Here is a 19841-nt window from a genome sequence, read left to right as displayed (position 1 = left end):
TGGCACTACTGTGGGGGAAACGGGACATTGCCCGCCCTCCCCCTCACATGATCTACAAGAGTCCCCACAGTTGTTGTTAAAAAGGCCAAAATGTGTACAAAGTTATCCAATGTTAAGCAGCAGAACAGCAGCAGATTGGAGAGGCTTCATCCTTTATATATAAGCCCCTTCGTTTTCAGTTTAAACCATTTTTTAACTGAAAAAATCCTGGTTTTTACAAAAAGTATTATTCATTTTTTTTCTGATTTTCACCCTACTTTTGTATCATTTAAATATATAAAAATAACTTACTTTATTAGGAAAATACAATACATTGCATGAGAAATGTATTATGCTAATACTTTAGTCTGCGTGTATAGGCAAAGCTGCCTGTTGATGTAAGGCTTAGCCTATTAGTCTAGAAGATACACACAAACAGGCAGGCAAGCTCTGGAGCACATGCGCATCTGAACATACTGATGAATCTCACACCCATCACCTACACATTTCAAGCAGTTAGCAGATAACGGTTTAGAGATCTGACACACTAAAATGGGAAGAAAACAAAAATCTCTCCCAGAAAACATTTCAGAACACAAGGAAGTATTCAAAAAGCTCTAAAAAGACCCCCAAAATGGGAGAAAAGGATGAAGTTGCGTATATGCGCTACAAATGGTGTTGCCCAATTATTAAATTGAACTATTAGCCTACCAATATTTACACGTCTCCAACAGCAAGCTGTTTATTCAAAGGAAAAGTTTTATTTGTGGGTTAAGAGATATCCTGTTTTCTTAAACTCAGAGGTAGGACTGTATCTGCAGTTCTATTTTAGTTCTGCAGCAAACCACACTGAACTCCATTACGCATTAATCTACTGAATACTTTCCCCTTGTCCTTCACCGCCGCACGCCCCGCTCCAGAGGGGCAGGCTACTGAAGCCCGGCTGCAGGCGGGCGAGGGGCGGAGCAGCCAGGGCGACTCAAACTTCCCTCGCCGCCGCAGGTAGCTGGGCTGGGCGAGGGCTGCCGCGGCGGCTGCAGCTGCGGGCGAAGCGCAGGCAGCCTCCCGCCAGCCGCACGGGTCAGGAGAGAGCGGCGGCCGCTGGGGGGCGCGGCCTCCCCGACGGGCAGCGCTCAGCGCACGCGGACGCCATGGCGCGATTCCCGCCCCCGCGGAGCCCGGTCAGCGGCGCGGGGCACGGGGAAGTTGAGGCACCCGCTCCACCTGTGGTGGCGATGATCAGCTAACCGGGCTGAGGCGCTTCTCCCGCGGACGGCCGAGCCCCGGCCCGGGTCGGGGGGGCGAGCCCCGGGCAGCTGGGGGCTGAGCGGGCTCGGGGACCCTCCCCAGGACCCAGCGTGTTGGGAGCCGGCGGCTTCATGGGCAGCACCCGTCGGGATGGTTATGGACAGCAACAGCAGTCACGTGTCCGGCCACCTCCGCGCCTTCGCCCTGGAGGCTCCCCGCGAGCTGAGCGGCAGTGGGATGGTGGCTGGCTCCCTGAACCCCCGCTGGCTGAAGATCATCCAGGATGTCACCGCCAGCCCCAGCCCCGCTTTCAGCCTGGCGCCCGAAAATGACACCGGCTGCGGGGAGCAGATCCTCAGCTACGGCAACATGGAGAAAGTTGTGATCGGGGCCATCCTCTCCCTCATCACTCTGCTGACCATCGCGGGCAATTGCCTGGTGGTGATCTCCGTGTGCTTTGTGAAGAAACTCCGGCAGCCCTCCAACTATCTCATTGTCTCCCTGGCTTTGGCTGATCTCTCGGTAGCGGTGGCCGTCATGCCCTTTGTCAGCGTAACGGACCTCATTGGAGGAGAGTGGATCTTTGGCCACGTTTTCTGTAATGTCTTCATTGCTATGGATGTGATGTGTTGCACTGCTTCCATTATGACTTTGTGTGTGATAAGTATTGACAGGTGAGTGCAAAACCCGAGATACCAACATCTCCTGTGTACTTGTGCTGCGTGTGTAGCTGTGTGTCTCTCTTTGACTGGAGCCGAGACAAGCAAACTGAGTGACTGCCCCCCTTTGAACAGTACAGTGGCTAGGAGAAAAAATAGAGTAGAAACAACCTACTACTGCAAAATGGTTCAAAGTTATTTAGGTTGATAAGTTAGCAGAGAAGAATCTTGAATGCTGACTGCAGCTGGCAAATATGGTGTATGGCAATTCCACTAGGGGTCTCTTTTGCTTGCTTATTTTTCCTTGGGAAATAACAACAGATATTCTCAGAGGAAAAATGGATGGCATTTTTAAAAAGAAAAAATCAGTTCAATCATAGACTAAGCTATTTTACACCCGCAGCCTATTGTTGCTAACCTACACACAGGCAAATACATGTGAAAAATGTGGACACTAAAACAGAGTGGGGGGAGCGTGTGTACTGACTGCAGGACAGCTTACTAGTAATTTGTTTCCAATGTTTAAATCGAGTTTATGGGTTTGATTCACCCCCTAAAGCTGAGGGAGAAGAAGCTTCAGGGAGCCTGCTGTGACTCCCTGATTCCACACTGGGTATAAGTTACAGCAGGCTAGAGGCTGTTGTAATTTATGCCTATGGAGGATTGACACAATAGGGCCAGTGCTCTGCCTCACCCCCACCAAACTCCCTCCCTCAGTATGCTGCCTGTATGAGGCAGCAGCTGGTTCCATCAACTTTATACCAGCTGGGATTTCCTCTCCACCCAGTGGTTTTGCCAATGGCCATTTACAGCCCTTGTGCTACCTGAGTGGTGCAAAGGGGTTAGAGAAAAGGAGAGGATCTGGCCAAAGATATTTCATAATTTTATTTAAACTATTGGGAATTTTGCTTCTATGGTCAACAAAAACATAGCAATTTGAAACCTTGAATTAAACAGCAAGTGGATTTTATTAATCAATATATATCAGTAATAATTGCTAGCATTGATAGGACCATAGGAACTGCCTTTTTGGAACAGAGAAGTGGACCATTTATTACTGTGTCCTGTCCAGGCCCACCGACAGGGGGTGGGCAAAGGGGACAATTACCCAGGGGCCCGGGCGATTTAAAGGGCCTGGGGGCCCTTTTAAAATCGCCTGAGCAGGCCACAGGGCTCCTAGGCATGCGCAACTGCTCTGGGGCCAGGCCCAGCGCTTTGGTGACAGAGTCATCATTTTGGTGACAGATCCTCAGAGGTGACAAATTCATCGCTTCTACCCTGGGCCCTGGCGCCCCTAAGGACAGTCCTGGCCCTGGGGCTCAGAATTCCTATCGGCAGGCCTACTCCTGTCTGACAGTGTACCAGCTGTTTCAGAGGAAAGTGCAAGAATCTTGCAAAAGACATGTTTGGATAACCTTCCCTCAGGAAAGTTTTCCTCCTGATCTCTAACAATCAGAGGTTATCTTATGACCTGAAGCATGAAGGTTTATATCCCCTTCAAAACTCTTGTTTATTAATATTTGCTGTTACAATTGTGTATATTCTTGCTAACTCTGTATTAACCAATCCTTAGTAGAATTCTGATAAGCTCTTGAATTCAATTATATTTTGTAGAAATGAGTTCCACATACTAATTTAATGTTGAACAAAAAAGTATTTCCTTTCATCACTTTTAAATTTGCCACCTTTAAATTAAATTCTTGTGTTATGAGAAAGGTGAACAGCAGTGACTGACTCACCCCCCCACCTTTTTTTTTTTTTAACTATTCATTAGTTTGTATACCCTTTTATCCATTTCTGTGGCAAAAAGTCCCAATTTTTAAGTTTTTTCATGACTCTAATAATTCTTGTTGCCCATCTCTGAACCTGACATGCCAAGTAAGGCTGTACCATTGATTTACATAATTGCATTGTAATATTTTCAGTATTATTATTCTGTTTCTTACACATTTTTGTTTGCTATTTTTGGCCAGCGCTGGGCACTGGGCAGAGGTCTTCATTGAGATGCTCCGGTCTTTTGCCTGAGTTGTTATAGTAACCCTAGTAATAAGTGTTAAACTAATTAAACCAATGATAGAAGTTATACACATGTAACAAGGAGATAATATATCCTTTTAAGACAGAATCTGGAACTGGAATTACAAAATGATTGATTTTTAATGGACAAAAACAATGAAAATATTCTCTCATTTTTTACTTTGCTTATTCCTTGTTTTGTATATTACTGAACAAATACTTGTATTAAAGCAGGTTCTTTTGATTCTTAAAGAGTTCATACTCTCCTGCTGCTTATTTCCAACTTAAAATAATAATTCTCTGTGAAGCCTGATGCCTTAACTTCTGTTTACTTCAAATCTATTATACAACTATGAGTTGTGATGCTGCAGATTAAGGCTGATGTCAGGTAAGGAACAGCTGCAGATAAATCCTTAGTGAAATCTTACTAAATGTTTAGTAACAACTAAGAAAAGAGGAATAAAGAGATGAGCTAGAAGCGTAATTATTTTAATGGGGTTATACTGGCATAGCAGTGGATTACCAGTGGTGAATCAGGTGCAGGGTTTTTCAAGGTAACCATGATATATATTAGCGACTTTTTAGAGATGTGAAGATGCATAAAATATTTTCAGCAACTAGAAAGGACCAAAATTTAATCTGAGCAACAAACTATCACCCAGATAGCACTGATCTCATGCTATCTCATTTACAGTAGAATTACCCTTTTGTGTAAGTAGAAAGCATTTCATTTATGGGTGAGAGTTGCATATCACTGAGTAAAACTCTATGTGTAAGGTGGTAACTTGCAAATCACATGGTATGCATTATTTAAGAGAGTCCAAAAAATTTCACAAAGAACAATGGATTTGATGGAAGTGCCTGTATATTTGATCTTACTTTAGAGGAAAAAAGCCTCTGGGAGGGGAGAGAGTCCATCCTACCCCAAAAACCTACTCTGTGGAACAGTGTAGGGAGCACATACAGTAATCCAATTAGCCTCCCCCTTGTGGGAAAAGCAAGAAGCAGGATTTGGAGACAAAACTAACCTGTTGGGCATACCATTTTTGCTTTTCATTGTTAGAACTCTAAGCAGAAATAGCTCTTCCTGCAGCAAGTCATCTTTCCCAGAGATGAGAATCACTATTAGTCCAAGGAAAATCTTGAAAGAACTTAAGTATGTAATGAAACTAAAAATCACAGTTTCAAACAAGCCATCCTTTTCAGTTTTCAGAGTAGCAGCCGTGTTAGTCTGTATTCGCAAAAGAAAAGGAGTACTTGTGGCACCTTAGAGACTAACAAATTTATTTGAGCATAAGCTTTCGTGAGCTACAGCTCACTTCATCGGATGCATTCAGTGAGACCCAGGAGACAGGGGTTGCAGTATGTGTGTGAAATTCACTCCCACACACAGGGCCAGCACAATCTTCTGTACCACTTAAATCTCACTGAAAGCCCTTGTGTGCTCAGGCCTCATTTTCAATCGTGTTAAGCAAAAGCCCTGCGAGATGCAGTCTAACACTTTTAAAGTCCTGTTGTAGCCTAGTGCAAAGCCTACACCATGGCCAGCTAACATGGCTTCAAAGTGGTTAGTCTGCATCGTAATGCCTCTTTTCAATCTGTTAAGCTAACTCAGTTGAAAAACACACCCTTTTTGCCTATCAAGATATATCCTCTGTGTGTGGTGTTCTGCAGCACCCTGCAAAATCCCGAAGTATTCATTCCACAGGACCACAATGCGTTTCAAGTGATGGCATTTTATAATACATAAAATATGTGCAGTACTGTATGTACCTGAGAGAGCGGAACAGCTCAATGTATTTGCATAATACTTTACTGACATTCAGAGACAGTTTGTTGAAGGAGAATTTTGATGCATACCAAATAGAAGGCTAAAACTGAAAAGGTGATGGAATAATAGACCTATATGCACTTCAGTGATAGGCAATTTTCTTGTCGTACTAAAGATATGCAAGGACTGTATCCAATGTAAGATATAGTATGCAATTTGTTTTTTCACCCTCTGGGCCCACTTTTCAAATATAAGTTTCTGAACAGGATGTCCATGCTCGCCCTGGTTACTCAAATTGACACATGAGCACATAAAATGGGTATTTATTTCCCTAAGTGCTGCTTTTAGAATTCAGATACATGCAGTTACTGAGGATCTAAAGTGAAACCCAGACGTTGTCTGAAGTATCTGAATAAAACAGCTGGTAAATATTTGTGCTCTTTGTTGTATTAATGAATGCTACATTAAGACTGTGCAAAGCACTTATTAAAATGTTAGTATAGTGATCACTGACACTTTACAGGCTCCACAGGGACTCAGCCAAATTAGAAAAGGCACATTCCGGTGAGTATCTATACAGGACTGAACTTAATGGAGAATCTAAGGTAATATCCGTGACAATATCAAACATTGGAATTTTAGGCTTTTTGCAGCCCATATCATCTCTTCTACCTTCACAGGATGAAAACCCCACAGATCCTCATCAGGGAGTGCAAAAGTGGGCAGTGCCACCTCTGTGGCATCCCCCCTATATCTTGTGGGAGCCTTTCTTTGGGAATAGGTATCTGCCTATAGGATGGGGTGTCTGAGTCAGAGGTGGTGTAGGGTGGAACTGGGGAAGTCAAGCATCATTCTTCCACCACCAGCCCCATGAAGATTCCAGTTTTGTGAATGATGCCTTTCATACTTCTGGGGTAACTGCACCACCTCACAGAATGGCACCAGTATATGCAATTCACCCCAGCAGGTGGTACTTCTCTGGATTTGTTTACTGGTTCCCAGGTTTGCAATAAATTCTCCCACCTCACTGATTTGAGTTCCTGAATGGGGCTTAGTAACAATCCCTAGACAGCCATCATACAATCCCTCATAAATATGCAGATAACCTTATTCTCAAAGATATGCCTGTGTTTGTCATATATGTTACAATGACACTTCAGAAATGAGGTTGAGATCCTACTCCTACTGAAGCCCCCAGAAATTTAGTCAATGACTCCTTTGGGAGCAGCACTGGGCCCTAAAGCATAATCTGTGTCTTGTGATTGCATGGGGGAAGATGAGAAAAAAGTTAGGGATTAGGGATGCTTAGGTAGCTACGTTTAAGTACATTAGTTACTATTATGAAAACAGACTACTCAGAATAGGAAAAGCTGCAAATTTTCCTGCATTAGAGTCAAAAGATTATTGGGAAGGCTTGAATGCTGCAAAGTAGGTGGGATTATTGGATCAATTGCTAATGGATATTTTCAACTACATACATTTTACAACTCTGCTTTTCATTGAAAACAGCTTGTTGCATTTTCCAACGGAAATTAACTGCTGATGCTTGCTCCTACATGGATATATATTGTGGCTTAAATTTTAACAAGTGATTAGTGATATCAGGTGCCCAATTTTTGGGAGCCCACTTCAAAAAGGGCCTGGTGTTCAGCACCTGGGCACTGTGCATTTGTGCATTTCTGACAATCAGGCTCCTTTTAAAGTGGCTGAAGCTGAGCACACAAAATTACCTTGTCATTTTTTAAATGTAAGCTTATGCATTTAAAAAAACCAACCAACCAACCAAAAAAACCCATGGTTTATTCCCCAGTTCTTTTACCAGTCTGAGAGAAGGGAAGATTCCAACTGTTGCTCAGTGACCAGAAATTACTTTCATGTTAAAAAGAGGAATATTTTTCCAAATAAAAAAAAAAAAAAGAAAATTGCACAAAGATTTTGGAGCTGGCTGTCGAGGCCATAGGAACTGTCCATTTCATTGCATCTCCTCAGGGAAGGGAAAATGGGGACTTTTCTTCCCAGAGGAGAAAGAGTTACACCAAGATTCTTATTCACTCTCCTCTTCCATAAACGTCTCGGGCTGCTAAGCAGTCAGCAGAATAAATAGTAATTCTGATCATTCTACTTGCCAGTCCACAGTTGGCACATCCAAGAGAATGGCTGCCTATTTGGCAAGTTCTCAGTGTCCCAGTCCAGGCCTGTGTGATCACATGGTAATGCTTAATCCTTTATAGCAATGTTGCAGATCTGAATAGAGAGGAGGCTTCTGGATGTGCATTTAGGCCCAGCACAAGTACAAATTGTGCTCATTGGAAGGAGGCAGAGAGGGGGTGGAGCCAGAGTTGGACCAGAGACAGAGGGGGAAGGGAAAGTCTGACATAGTTCTAATGGAGCTCGAACATAGGTCAGCAAGAAGTGGCAATAGGGCATATTGGCTATACCATCTTAATTCAATCCCTGAGACTTGGAGCTAGATCACAAACCTCATGTGAATATTTGCTCTCCAGGACAACAGAGATAATACAGAACATCTAATTTTCCTTCTGCGTGCTGCAGGGAAAGCTAGATTTAGTAAAAAGAGAATTTCAGTCACCAGAGATGGGCAGAAGGGATTAGGCACCTATGTTTTACTTGTCTCTATAATTCTGAGGACTCTTGTGAAAGCAGTCTGTAGGCTGATACATACTGCTAAATAAGTCAGCGTTTGAGTTTTGAAATGGTAGAAAATGAAAACTATTCAACCATTTGAAACGATTTTGCCAAAATTAAAAGTCTCCTTTTGTACATAAAACTAGTATCATCATAAAGCCCTGAGTGAAAAATTAAACAGTTAGAGCAGTAAAGTTACAAGATCACTTGCAGCTGATTATCACTAACAATTAAATTGTCAAATTTCACCTTAACACACACAACTCCTGTTGACTTCAGTGGGAGCTGCAGGCACATATCTGAGGGAAGAATTTGGCTCTGTCTGGTTTCTTAAAGTTAATATACTTTAAAATATGCTTTGGTTGTTTTTTCAGAAAATTTCATACAGTGCATCAATTGTCTGATACTCTTTGTATCTGTACATGCAAAGATAATTAATCATTTCCACCACTAAAAAGTTCCCTTTGTGAGGAATCCATAGAGATAAAATTATAAGCAGTTGCAGAAATATTAAAATAGAAAGAGAAATCAGAAAGTGAGTGATATCTCAGCTGTCAAGGTTCCCTCCCCACTCTGAACTCTAGGGTATAGATGTGGGGACCTGCATGAAAGAGCCCCTAAGCTTATTTCTACCAGCTTTGGGTAAAACTTGCCCAAAGCACAAACTTTTTGCCCTTGGAGGGTATGCTGCCACTACTGAGTGATTTAACAAAGAATCGGGGAAGGACCACTTGGAGTTCCTATGTCCCCAAAATATTCCCCCAAGCCTTTACACCCCCTTTCCTGGGGAGACATGTGAATAATATCCTAGCCAATTGGTACAAAGTGATCACAGACCCAAACCCTTGTGTCTTAGGACCATAGAGAAATCAGTCAGGCTCTTAAAAGAAACAGAACTTTGTTAGAAAGAAAAAAGGTAAAAGAAGCACCTCTGTAAAATTAGAAGGGAAGCTAATCTCACAGGGCAATCAGATTTAAAACACAGAGGATTCCCTCTGGGCAAAAACTTTAAAGTTACAAAAAGAAAACCGTAGTAAACCTTCCTCTCAGCACAGAGAAAATCACAAGCCAAAACAAAAGTAAACGAACGCATTTCCTTGCTAGTACTTACTAATTCTAATGGAGTTGGATTGCCTGCTTTCTTGATCTCTCTCTCTCTCTCTCTCTCCGGCAAGCACACAGAACAGACATACAAAAGCCTTCCCTCCCACCCTAGATTTGAAAGTATCTTGTCCCCTTATTGGTCCTTTTGGTCAGGTGCCAGCCAGGTTACCTAAGCTTCTTAACCCTTTACAGGTAAAAGGATATTGTGCCTCTGGCCAGGAGGGACTTTATAGTACTGTATACAGGAAGGTTGTTACCCTTCCCTTTATATTTATGACATCAGCAATAACCCACGCTCCTTGGCTGGTGTACAAGCAAGACTGAAAGTGCTAATAGCTGTCAGTTCTGTATATTAGCACTACTACATCTTAAGAGCATTTTAAGGAAAGATAAATCAGTGGATGTAATCACAAGAAACTGCTGCATGTAGACAATCAAACTGCCCTGGAGCAGAGGGATAAGATTCATGAAACTATTACAGTTATGCACTAATATATTGCAATTTAACTGAATAAAACAGTTTTACAACTGAAGAGATGAGTACTCAATAATAATTACTAGCATTTGACTTAGAAAAAATTGCAAATAACTACCTTTGGGTTGAATAATGAACTATAAGCCACAAGCAAGGGGTGATGCATCATTCTGTTGTCTCTGGAGCAGACTGAGAGGCAGATTGTTCTTGAGTCACATTCTGCCTTCCTACGGGTCTCCCCTGCTCCTAGGGGGAAGTGCCCAGCCCTAGGCCTAAACCTAGCGCAGCCTACTTCCCTTAGTGTAATTCTGCAAGCTAGCACATTGTGCAAGGCAAAGCCAAGGCTCTGCTCTGTCCCAAACCACTCCCACCCATCTTCAGGGAGCAGGGGAATGTACCAGGTCTGCAGAGCCGACTCTCCTCTTTGTGTACCTGTGGAACAAAGAGTTATCACAAGGGAGTCAGGAGGTGACTTACACCCAGTGCTTAATTTGTGCCAGGACTTGCCAGAGCTGAACCCCAGTGCCTCAGGGCTTGGCAATTCACAGCCCCGGCATCTCTGGGCTTGCAGTGTCTGTTATGAAAGTAAAATATTGCTTGAGCTTCCGCCTCTCTTTTATTACAAATTAAGCACTGCTTTCCCCCACTTACTCCATTGTGTAAGCCAGGCCACCATTTGGTCCACTGTGTTGAAAAGACCGTGGCTAGAGCTATGGCATGGAAGAAATCTGTCGCTGAGCTTTCTTCATTACAACAATTGGGTTATGCATGAAAATCATCCACATATCAATGGAAGAAATTCCCCCCTAAATGATCTTTGTCCTCATTTTTCAACTGATTTTAAAAGCTATTGAAAGTACACTGTACTGTATATTCCTTTAAGACAGCTGAAATTCATATAATTAATTGTCTAATGCCATGTGCTTGAAAAGGAAGTTTGCACAATGAACAGAAGTGCATGCTGTTATATTTCAATTTATAATGAAACTTGCAACATGCTGTCACCATATTAAAAATGTAAACCTTCAGATCATGGTGTGACTGTTGCTAAATATTGTGTATCTGGCAGCAACATGTGCCAGCAGGATTCCCCAAAAACAACAGTCCTCCTTTGTGTGGGTTTCTAAGTAATTTTTAATGGCTTGTTTGTTTGTAGTGGAACTAGACAATTAAATGCTTTGAGAAATGGAGAACAGTGCAGAGAAAATAGATGATCCATGATCAGATCCACGATCAGATGTTCATCTGTGCAGGGAATTAAATGAAAATACATATGCCTGAACCAGGAACAGCTGGTGGTGTTATTTTGATGCTCAGCACTTTTTTAGTGACCTGTTAAGGTGTTGTTTTGATATTACAAACAATATGGCTCCTGCGGTTGTAAAGATGCACTTTTTGTGTACATTAGGTTTCATTTTAAAAATTGTCTTTGCAGTTGGAGAAATGGAGAAACCCATTTTTTAGCCTTGTTGCTAAAGCCACTTGTGCTAAAGTGCAATATTTCAAAATGACATTGTCCTTTATTATTTGCTACATTAGTTTGGTCACTAGCACAAAACAAGTTTCATTTCTTCAGAGATTATGAAATTTTCGAAGCAAATTAAGAAGACATCAGAATATTCTTCTACAAACAAGAAAACATAAGAACTAGGGCCAACATTTCCAAGCCTGGGTACTTAACGCTAGGCTCCCAAGCTCATAGTTAGACACCTAAATAAAAGTGGCTTAGTTGTCAAAAGATGTTGAGCACCTGCAGTTCCCATTGAATGCAATTAGATTTGTGGGTGCTCAGCTGTTACGAATGTCAGGCCACATGAGGGCCTAAATATGAATTTAGGAGCATAACGTATGATACCCAGTTTTGAACTTCTCTCCTAGAACTATGAGAACTATTGAGAACTGAAAGTACAGTTGCCTTGTACTCCTGCATAGCCAGTGCCATCAAGGGCCAACAGCTCCTGAAGGTTGCCAGCCCAGAATAGGAAGAGAGAGGACCCATACCCACTGCTTATCAGTGATATGGAACCACCTGTGGTGGGGGGAAGACGGGCAGCCTTCTGCCAATCCTCTGTCTACCCCTATTGCACCCATGAAGGTTGCTGCAGCAGTAACCCTCACAAGGCAGGTAAAAGAAGAGATAGGAGAACTGGGATTCTGGGCCCTTAAAATCCCAGTTATCTTTGAGGACATTCTAGGGCAGAGTCTCTATCTTCAGTTGTTCACACAACTATCTTGGAAGTATTATGGCCTCAAAAGGCCTTTCCTCTTGCAAATGACAGCTCAGTTTTAGAACTGTCAGCTTGCTGTGTCACTTGTGCAGCCCATCCCGCCTTCTCTTCCTGGGTGATCACTCAGTCAGTGGAAACCTGTCCCTACCTTTTCTCATACGGACATCATTCCTCAGGGCCCTCAGCTGGGGTAGGGAAGATTCCCAGATGCAGCCTAAGGAAAGAAATCAGTGGCTGTATAGCACCCCTGCTTACACTCAGTGTGTTTGTGGCCAAAGAGCATGGATGGCCTAGAGCCCAGCTACCTCTGTTCTATGGAGCTGGCCTAAATACAGTTCAGTAGTAGTCTAAATTATCATTTTGGACAACTGGAGTCACAACATGGGGCCAAAACCTATCCTCCCAAGTGCAAGCCCCTAGAAGATTTAAAGCCAAAAGCAGCTCTCTGCTCCCATACGAGAGGGGAGAGAAATGGCCTGGGGAAAGGAGTTCACCCCGAGCTGTCAGGTAGTGGACTCTAACTGTGTAGGAGACCAAGTTCAACAAGAGAAGCAGAGACTTTGTCAGAGACCAGAGACTGCTAAAGAGAGCTGAGACCCTGACCAGGGTCTTGCTTTTCCTTTGGGTTTCCTCCCCAGATTTGCAGCTTGTGTGGCGCTCACTTGGTAGAACGTGACCTGGCAGTGGCAGGCCTAGCGGTGCGTACTTCCCTTGCCTGCAGCAGATGGGCTAAGAAGAGATGTCTCAAGGTGCTTACTTGACCACGCTGAATCTAAATGGATTTGTGAGTGAGATGTAAATGGGTGGGGGGATTGTTTTGTGAATAAGCATTCTGGGCTCTAACAATCTGGGCAATTAATAACTGGAACTGTGGGGTTGGCTGTACCCCCAAACACAGTGCTTGGGGTTTGCTTATGTCATTAGATGTTTATCTTGTTTTTTCCAACTAAAAGGAATTGCCTAAGGATTCCTGTGTGCTTGCAAGCAGGAAAGAAACACCTGTAAAGGTGACCAGGCAGGATCAAATGTGAAGTTCCTAAAAGCTGGGAGCAGAAAAGGTTTCATATGACAACTTGATCCGCTCATTTCATTTATTTTCAACAGAACTCCTAGGGTATGTCAGTATGTACAGTGCTGCAGCGGCGCAGCTGTACTGATGCAGCTGCACGGCTGGAGCTCATGTGGTGAAGCCGCTCTGTGCCGACGGGAGAGAGCTCTCCTGTTGGCATGAAAAATCACCTCCAGGAGCAGCATAAACTATATCAGTGGGAGAAGCTCTCCTGTCACCATAGCATTGTGCACACGAATGCTTATTCCAGTGTAACTTTTGTCGCTCACGGGGGTAGAATATTCACACATATCAGTTTTGCCGACTGGCTGTAGTGTAGATATAGCCCTAGACTACATTGAATGTGGCCCTTCCTACTATTAACCGTACCCAAGAAAAGGGCTACACACTGAAGTCATTTAGGTTATATAGGTGTAAGTGAAGGGAGAACTAAGTGTAAGCATATTGCAAGTAAACATCTGTGAAAAAGTAATAAATGCTAGGGAAATAAAGTGAGATTTGCTTCAGAGATGCCACGGAGGTGGTAGGTACATGCTTATGTTGGGACTGAAAATTATCTGATTGAGTCTGACCTTACCTTTGGAGCATTCTGCACCACATCTGCAGCATGAAAGAGGATCTCCTTGCCTCCTCCCCTACCGTCATCAAAATATCAGTGGGAGAATAAATAAAATAAGATCCTGTAAATGGAAAAAAAAAGTTGCTTAACTGAGCTACAGAGAAGGAGGAAATGGTTTATAATCTTCTCATCAGTTCCCGGTGAAGGATTTTACAATAGAAAGTTCTGTAGGTAAATACTGGTTGGAAGGTCTTAAATTGCTGCTGCACAGGCAGCCTGCCATCTTAAAACTGTCACTTTTCCTCCCTCAGTGCCTCTCTTCCTCCCCCATATTGCTCTTTGTTATTTCTTCCTCAGATTAATATTCCCCCACTCCATTGGTTTATTATAACATGTCGGGATTTGTTATTGCTGTTGTATTTCAGTGATTGGTCTTGGTTGGGTTGGGAGCTGACTCACAGTTGTAACAGTCAAAAAGGCGTAGAGGTAATCGGAGAAACTTCAGCTGAGCCACATTTCACTTGGACATGTTTCGACTTTTTCAGAATGAAATATTTCAACTTCTTGTTTTGAAAAGACAGTGTAATTTTTAAAATTTTAATATAACAAGTCAAAATTGAAATGAAACATTTAAATCAACCTGAAGCAAAAGTTTGTTTGAACTTCCTATGGGAAATTTTCAGGTTTTGCTCATATTTGGAACAAAGCCAAATTTTGAAAATCCGTCATGAAACACAGCTTCTGTCCTCTGCACTCTGACAAACCCAATCAGAATATGGCTTTGGTCAAAGTATGCCTCCACACTTCAAGGTGGAGGTGTAATTTCCAGCTCCAGGAGACCTATAGAGCTAGTGCACTTTCTTGGGTGGGGACCCCGGCTGTGTCTATGAGCGAGGGGTGTGATTCCCAGCTTGCACAGACATACTCGCACTACCTTGCTTTGAGCTAGCACACGAACAATAGTAATGTGGCTGCAGGAGCATGGACACAGTGAGCAGCAGCACAGGATAGCTGCCCCAAGTACATACCTGTCCGGACCCTATGAATACATACTTGGGGCGGCCAGCCTGTATTGCCACTTGCCGCTGCCTCTGCTACCACAACTATACAGCGGGGCTTCAGCCTCAGTGCTTCTACCTGCTCCTGTAATTCAGTTAATCACAACACCTTTAAAACAAAGGTATGGAAACAGTTATACCCTATCACTGCCGCCATTTCCCCCTCCTTCCCACAGCCAGGGAGAGGCCATCATTCACTTTTGAAGGAAGAGAGATTTTCTAATTTTGAAAGTGAGGCTGTGACTCATGTCCCAGCTCCCCTCTCCGCAGCCCAGAAACTACTACTTCCTTTGTGTGGCAAGGGAGATGATTAGCAACGTTTGAAGAACCAAGTCCAGATTAGTGAGCTAGTGGGTAGCTTCAGGAGTGATTTGGAGATGCCACTGGCAAATGATTGAAGTGGACATGGATTTATAATGTGGTCCACAGTTTGCAACTAATGTCCACATTGACAAGGTCCATTGTCTCATCTTCCAAAGGTGTAAGAGATGACAGCATCTGTCATGCAGTGTTCTAAAACGATTCAGTGTATGCCAGTGTTTCCTGGGTAGGTTGAAGCCTGGAAGTTCATTGATCAGGTGTTTGTCTGGGACATTTGCATTATCCCAGAGTACTTTCCAGCATGCCCCAGGATTGAATGAGGACAATTTAAGAGCCTTAGTCTGATCCCAAAGAGACTTGCGAGATTTCAGATGTGTCTTTAGAACCTTCTGGAAGTCTTCATGAATTGGTAAGTTCAGGTTGGCCATGGTTTAATTGTACGCATGAGCTGTGTGTCTCTCTGGATCGTGTGGGGGGCGAGGGGGAGTCTATGTACTGCAGTGGACAACCTTTGAACAGGAACCACTAGTGGAAATGAGGCTCTCAAAGACTTTGCCTCTCTTATAGGGGAGGAGCCTCAACCATGCTCCTCCAGCCTTCACTGCCATCTTCTGTTCAAGTGGACATTTTACAGCTGTAACTCTCACACACTACTCATTAGTAAATACTATTGCCTGCCTCTCCCCCAAAGCAAGAAAGGGAACACACACACAGCTGCCTGATTCCATTGATATCCCTGTTTTCTTGTACTCAACCCTACCTAGTATTATTGTTACTATTATAATTTATTTCTGTTGTTATGCCACAATGCTGCTAGCACATCCACGACTACAGGAACAGACTATTTCAGCTCTTTCCATCCCTGGGACTCAGCTAGGTCATATAGCCAAATGAGGTCCAACAGATATGTCTTGCTCATGGAATCTGGCGAACCAGACACCCTTTCCTCTATTCAGAGCATCCCATGACACAACCCACTACTTCACCTATCACAGTTCAAATAGGGAGGAACTGTCCAAGGAGACAGCAGAGTAGACATAAGAAACTGACTACCAGTCATCTACTACCTGTCCATTACACAGGACTATTACCAAGGTAAGGGCCCAAAAAAGGTGGCACAAAGCTACCAGAACTAAAACAGATGCTGATCAAGAAAGACCTGTTGCCATCAAACAATACATGATGCTCTCAGTGATGAAGAATCTGATGTAGTTTGTATCACAGAAACCTACTTGATGACATCAGAAGTCCTGTGCTAGGCCCACCTTGTCCACCCAGGATACTCTGCTCATCCCAGATCCAGTTTTGTCCCCTAGATGACCATTTTAGACTGCCATGTGGCATAAAGTTGCTGCAGTGAAAAGGAGAATCAAGCCCCTTGTTTCTGTTTCAGATCCATGACAAAACTTTGCCTCTTTCTTCATGACTACGTAGTTTTCTGAATAGTCTCTTGGGAGGGACTTTGTCAAAGGCTTTTTGCAAGCCCAAGTAAGTTATGTCAGCTGGTTTCCCTGTATCTGCTGTTTTGATGACATGGTCAAATCTTTTTAATAGCTTAGTGAGGCATTTTTCCCCTCCTCCAGGCAACAGGGACACAGCAGCAGCAAGAACCAGCTCCAGTCAGCTCTTCATACCACCGGCCCCACCAGAATTGACAGGGGACCCTGAGCACCCTGGAAGGGGGCCAGGTCTTTGCTCCTCAAGCCATCCTGTCCCTCCTTCTCCCAGCAGGGACAGAGCGGCAGAAGCAGGAACCAGTTCCAACCAGCTGCATCAGCCTTTAGGAAATTCCAGCTAGTACAGACAGCTGCAGCACATCTCAAGAACACATCAGACTTGTCCTCTGCTCCCTACACAGGCTTCCATTGAATATCGAGTCAGGGTCTCTGTCCTTATCTTTAAGTTACTCAATAACCTTGGCATCGCTATCTAAAAGGTCACCTAAAGCTATGGGATGAAGACCATGGCTGATAACTGTTCTTCTCAGGCATGATGGAACTCTACCATCAGGGTAAAGGTCATCTGTGCAGGAGACAGAATTTTTTGGGGGGGGTTCAGTGCAATGAACTCCCCCAGGATGCTGAAGTGTTGTATCTGGAGGCTAAGAATTGAGCAGGGAGGGGTGACAGGCAAATTGGGCTGACAGGTAAAGGGACAATCAAGGCAAAAGTGAGCTGCAGTGGAAAAGCACATCTGCCAAGATTGGAGTAAAAATGAATGAGATTTCAGAAATTATGTGTGAGATAATAAAAATCAAATGGAAACACATTGCAAGTACCTTTATTCCCAGATGATTATAAATTGCCTTAGAATGAAAGCAGAATGCATGTCTCTAAAGGAAGTGGAATGGTAGGTCTGCAGACAGAAATGAAGAGGGAAACATACAGAGATAAAAAAGAAGAAATAGAAATAGAAATACAGCAACAGCAAGAGACTGAAATGAAAATGGAATGGAAGAGATAAAGGAAGAATGAAAAAGAGTTAAAGTGAAGTATATACAGAACATACAAAGCAAAAAATATAAAGCAGTAACCGCTTTCAGAAAAGAATAGAAGGAGGACTAGAAAAAAGAAGACAAACAAATAAAGAATAACACAGAAAAACTGGGAAATGGAAGCAAAATATGTGAAGAGAAATTTTATTTAGTATTAACATAAAATATTTATATGTATTGATTTATTTTTTTAAAAAAATGTTTCTATCAGTAAAGGTTTACATTTCTTTGGATTCAGTCAGAACTAACCAGAACCTCTAGATTGGATGCTGGGAACAAAGAGTCGGAATTTTGTTAGTCTCTCTTAGTTTTGGTGCTTGCATATTAGTAACAATCCCCACTTCTGGCACTGGGAGTGAGCTACTTTTCTGGGAATAAACTCCCCTTTGTTTTCAAAAGGAAAGATGCTTAGGCTCCATTTGCAATCTAGAATAATAAATGAAAATGTTCACCTTGGTACAGGGAATCACAGTTCACAAATATTTAATTTTCCCCAGGCTTCATAATGAAAAATTATCACTTAATATTTTAGTATGAGACTAGTAAAGACTTATACATAAAGTGCACAATATATAACGTCTAAACTGTTATACATGGTGAATAATGTGCTATAACACTTTTTATAGTAAAACTAAGCACTTTCATGACACCTGACATTTAGCAGGAAGAAAAATTAAAGGATTAGGTGAAGTAATGTAATTAGGGTATGGAAGTAGGCCAGCATTGTAGAGTTCGGGATTTTCACAGACTATCACCTAATTCACTACATAACAAAGATTGTTTAACTACAGGGAACATGAAATTAGAAAGTTTTATCTTTACCAATGAGTACAGTACTCTGATTTTGGCTAAAGAACCAACTTTACTAGCCTGGCATTGCAAAAATTTACCAATATTTAGTCTGAGTTTTTAAAGTCATGCAGTACCTGCAATTTAACCAGCAAAATGGCCCCCCTTCTAGGAAGGAGAGTAGAATTTCATTCTTTACTTCCTTTGGATCCACATTATTCTCTTCCTCTTCCACCATGAGCTGACAGGGTAGTTATGTGGTTTTCTAGGCTACAGCCAGACTGGCCTCAAGATTCAGCCAGTGAGTGTTGCAAAGAAACTTATGAACCAATACTGTAATACTAGAAATCAAGCCAATTCCTTTTCACACCCCATCAGCCTATCTATCTCTCTCCCTTAAACTCATTCTGATTTATGTACATTTGTCAGCACTGAATGTGGTAAAATGCCTGTGTAGTACATGGTACTGCTATTATTGTTAATGAGCCGATGTGGCTAATTGAATGCAAATCAAAGATGCAGTGTGATCCCGTGGTTTGTGCATGGGTACAGAGATTCAAAGATCTAGGTTCATTACCAAGTTCTGCCACTGACTTCATGTGTTAGCTTCAGCAAGTAACACATCTGTGCCTCAGTTTCCTTTTCTGAAAAATAATGGGTAAAATAATGCTCACCCACCTTTTGTAAAGCTTTTGGGATCTTTGCATGAAAGGCACAATGTAAGTACACAATACTATAATTTTTTAAATAAGAAGTTTGAAGGCACCAGCATTTAATAAATAAAGGGTAGTCTTGTAGGATACAGCAGATGTGGGTTCAGTTCCTGGTTCAGCTACAGATTTCCTGTGTGACATGAGTAAGTCATGTTTGCTCTCTTTCTGCCTCAATTCTTCACCTATAAAATGGGGGTAATACTTCCCTGCTCCCCTCCTTTATCTCTCACATCTACCTAAACATAAGCTCTTTGGGGCATGGAGTTCTCTGTTACTATGTGCATGACCAGCATCTAGTATAACAGGCCTCGGTTTCAATTGTGGCCCTTAGTTGCTACTGTAATAGAAATACTAAATAGATTTCGTGGTCATTTTTACATGATTAGTTATGTGTTGTTTAAGTAGTGGAGCATTACAATTAAATAAAATATATTAATGAAGAGGCAAAAATAGTTGTTCTAGATATCAAATATCGTTCACGTAGTAGGGAGAAAGATTGTAAATGCTCGACAGACTCTAAGAATCTGTTATGTTTTGTTATGTCCTAGTCCTGTTCTTGTCTTAATACTGCATGGAATTCAATATAAAATTAATGATGAATTATTAAGAGATTATGGCAGCTCCACAGATGGGGTGGATGATCCGCAGCAAAAGGTTAAAGACAGCCAAGCCCTTAAATTAGCCTCATTCTTCTAAAATAATTTTATTCTGG

The 19841-nt window shown here is 42.5% G+C and overlaps 1 protein-coding gene across 3 annotated transcripts in view; it reads left to right on the top strand.

Annotated features, from left to right (window-relative positions):
- Nucleotides 1–913: 913 nt before the first annotated feature.
- HTR7 (5-hydroxytryptamine receptor 7) overlaps nt 914–19841 on the top strand; it is a 41877-nt gene continuing 22949 nt past the window's right edge. For all 3 annotated transcript variants that reach the window (XM_073353815.2, XM_073353813.1, XM_073353814.1), the window contains exon 1: nt 914–1901. In XM_073353815.2, the coding sequence (XP_073209916.1) occupies nt 1378–1901 (524 nt within the window). In that variant the 5' untranslated portion in view covers nt 914–1377. The remainder of the gene's footprint in view (nt 1902–19841) is intronic.

This window comes from Lepidochelys kempii, chromosome 7 (assembly GCF_965140285.1).
Source record: "Lepidochelys kempii isolate rLepKem1 chromosome 7, rLepKem1.hap1, whole genome shotgun sequence".
In the NCBI taxonomy this organism is placed as follows: Eukaryota; Metazoa; Chordata; order Testudines; family Cheloniidae; genus Lepidochelys; species Lepidochelys kempii.
The sequence above is the reverse complement of the archived record's forward strand: the minus strand, read 5'-3'. Positions and strand labels throughout refer to the sequence as shown.